The sequence below is a fragment of the Apium graveolens genome, chromosome 6, assembly GCF_009905375.1.
Source record: "Apium graveolens cultivar Ventura chromosome 6, ASM990537v1, whole genome shotgun sequence".
NCBI lineage: Eukaryota > Viridiplantae > Streptophyta > Magnoliopsida > Apiales > Apiaceae > Apium > Apium graveolens.
The window spans coordinates 134680218-134682140 of NC_133652.1; the positions used below are offsets into that span (position 1 = coordinate 134680218).

At 35.3% G+C, this 1923-nt stretch overlaps 1 protein-coding gene across 1 annotated transcript; it reads left to right on the forward strand.

Annotated features, from left to right (window-relative positions):
- The first annotated feature begins 227 nt into the window (after window positions 1–227).
- On the forward strand, window positions 228–1391 carry LOC141665467 (uncharacterized). The gene has a single exon (XM_074471451.1). It carries the CDS (start codon window positions 228–230, stop codon window positions 1389–1391), a length of 1164 nt encoding a protein of 387 aa, XP_074327552.1.
- Window positions 1392–1923: the final 532 nt, after the last annotated feature.

Below are 1923 nucleotides of genomic sequence, written 5' to 3' on the forward strand. Positions count from 1 at the left end.
TATGAGTACCGACTTTGTTGTCATCGATTATAACTTTGTTTGTTTATTTTTTGATTTAGTTTATAACTATGAGATCTTTCAATATGAATTTTAATTAAGGATTGTTTAGGCTTGTATTGATAAAATCTCATTTTATAAATGAGATTTTATAATTATGGTTATATAATTTATGATGTATGTCCTTTGTTTCCTTCTTTGTGTAGAAAATAGGTTTATGAACAATCAATATGACTTGGGTTTCACTTCCAAAGTACAGTGAGGCCTATAGTAATGGGGTGACAGATTTTGTACAAAATGCTTTCGATAATTTTGCCACAGGATCTGAACTAAGATGCCCTTGCAAAGATTGTAGTAATCGTTTCTGGTTTTCTGAAGAAGACGTGTATGACCATCTCGTTAGTAACGGACTGTGTCCATCATTTGTTAATTGGGTATACGAAGTGTCAACCCCTAAGTTTAAAAAAGTTGATCAGGAGATAAATTGTGATAGTGGTATGGGCCTAGGTGAAGATTTTGATAAAATGATGCGTGATGAAAGTAGAGTTAGGAATGGAATGAATGACACAGCAAAAAGGTTTTATAAGCTTGTTGAGGAAGGAAAACAACCTTTGTATCCGGGGTGTGAACAATTTACTCTTTTAGGATTTATAGTGAATTACTTATTAAAGTGCACTCATGGTTTTACCGAGGGTGCCTTTAGCGGTATTCTAAAGTTGATAAAGGAGGCATTTCCCGATGTAAATATGCCTTCTTCTTTTAATATGGCCAAAAATATGATTAGAGAATTAGGTCTTGATTATCAGAAAATACACGCTTGTCTCAATGATTGCATGTTATATTGGGGGGAAAATATAAACCTAACAAAGTGCAAATTTTGTGGGGTTTCAAGATGGAAAATCCCAAAAAATAGGATTGATGCACCTGTTTCTCCCTCACCTGTTTCTCCTGACTTAGAAGAAAAAAAGTCAAAAATTCCTGCAAAAGTCTTACGGTATTTCCCATTGAAATCATGGCTCCAACGCTTATTCATGTGTAAAGACTACTCTAAACTCATGACATGGCATGCACTAGGAAGAACAAAAGATGGAAAGCTACGACATCCGGCCAATGCAGAGGGTTGGAATTTGATGGATGCTAACCATCCAAATTTTGTAGCGGACCCTCGAAATATCAGGTTAGGTTTAGCGGCAGATGGGATTAATCCTTATCGATCGATGAATATAAGTCACATCACTTGGCCAATTATTCTAGTGAATTATAATCTTCCTCCTTGGTTGATTATGAAACCTGATAACTTAATTCTTTCGACACTAGTCCCTGGATCCATGTGCCCTGGTAATGATATAAATGTATATATGCAGTCACTCATCGCTGAGTTGAAAGAATTATAGGAAGTAGGTTTAGAAACCTACGATGCATATGCTGATGAAACATTCATGTTACGTTCGAGTCTCCTCTGGACCATTAGTGATTTTTCCAGGGTATGCCATTTTATCGGGTTGGAGCACGAAGGGTAAGTTGGGTTGTCTGAATTTCCATTACTGTACTTCTTCATTGTATTTAAAGCATAGCCGTAAAGTCTGCTATATGAACCATATAATATTTCTACCTCCTGACCACAAGCATAGGTTTGATACTAGAAGATTTAATGGTAAGGTTGAAACTGATGTTTGCCCCTTCCATTATCTGGAAAGGATATTGAAGAATTATTGTATGGATATGAAAATTATTTTGGGAAACGAGATGTAAAGAAGAGGAAAAGGGGTGCAGATTGTCCATTTAAAAAGAAGTCTATATTCTTTCAATTACCATATTGGAGAGATAATTTAATTAGACATAATCTAGATGTCATGCATATAGAAAAAAATATCTGTGATAAAATAATAGGGACTTTGTTGAATATGGGTGGCAAGACGAAAGACC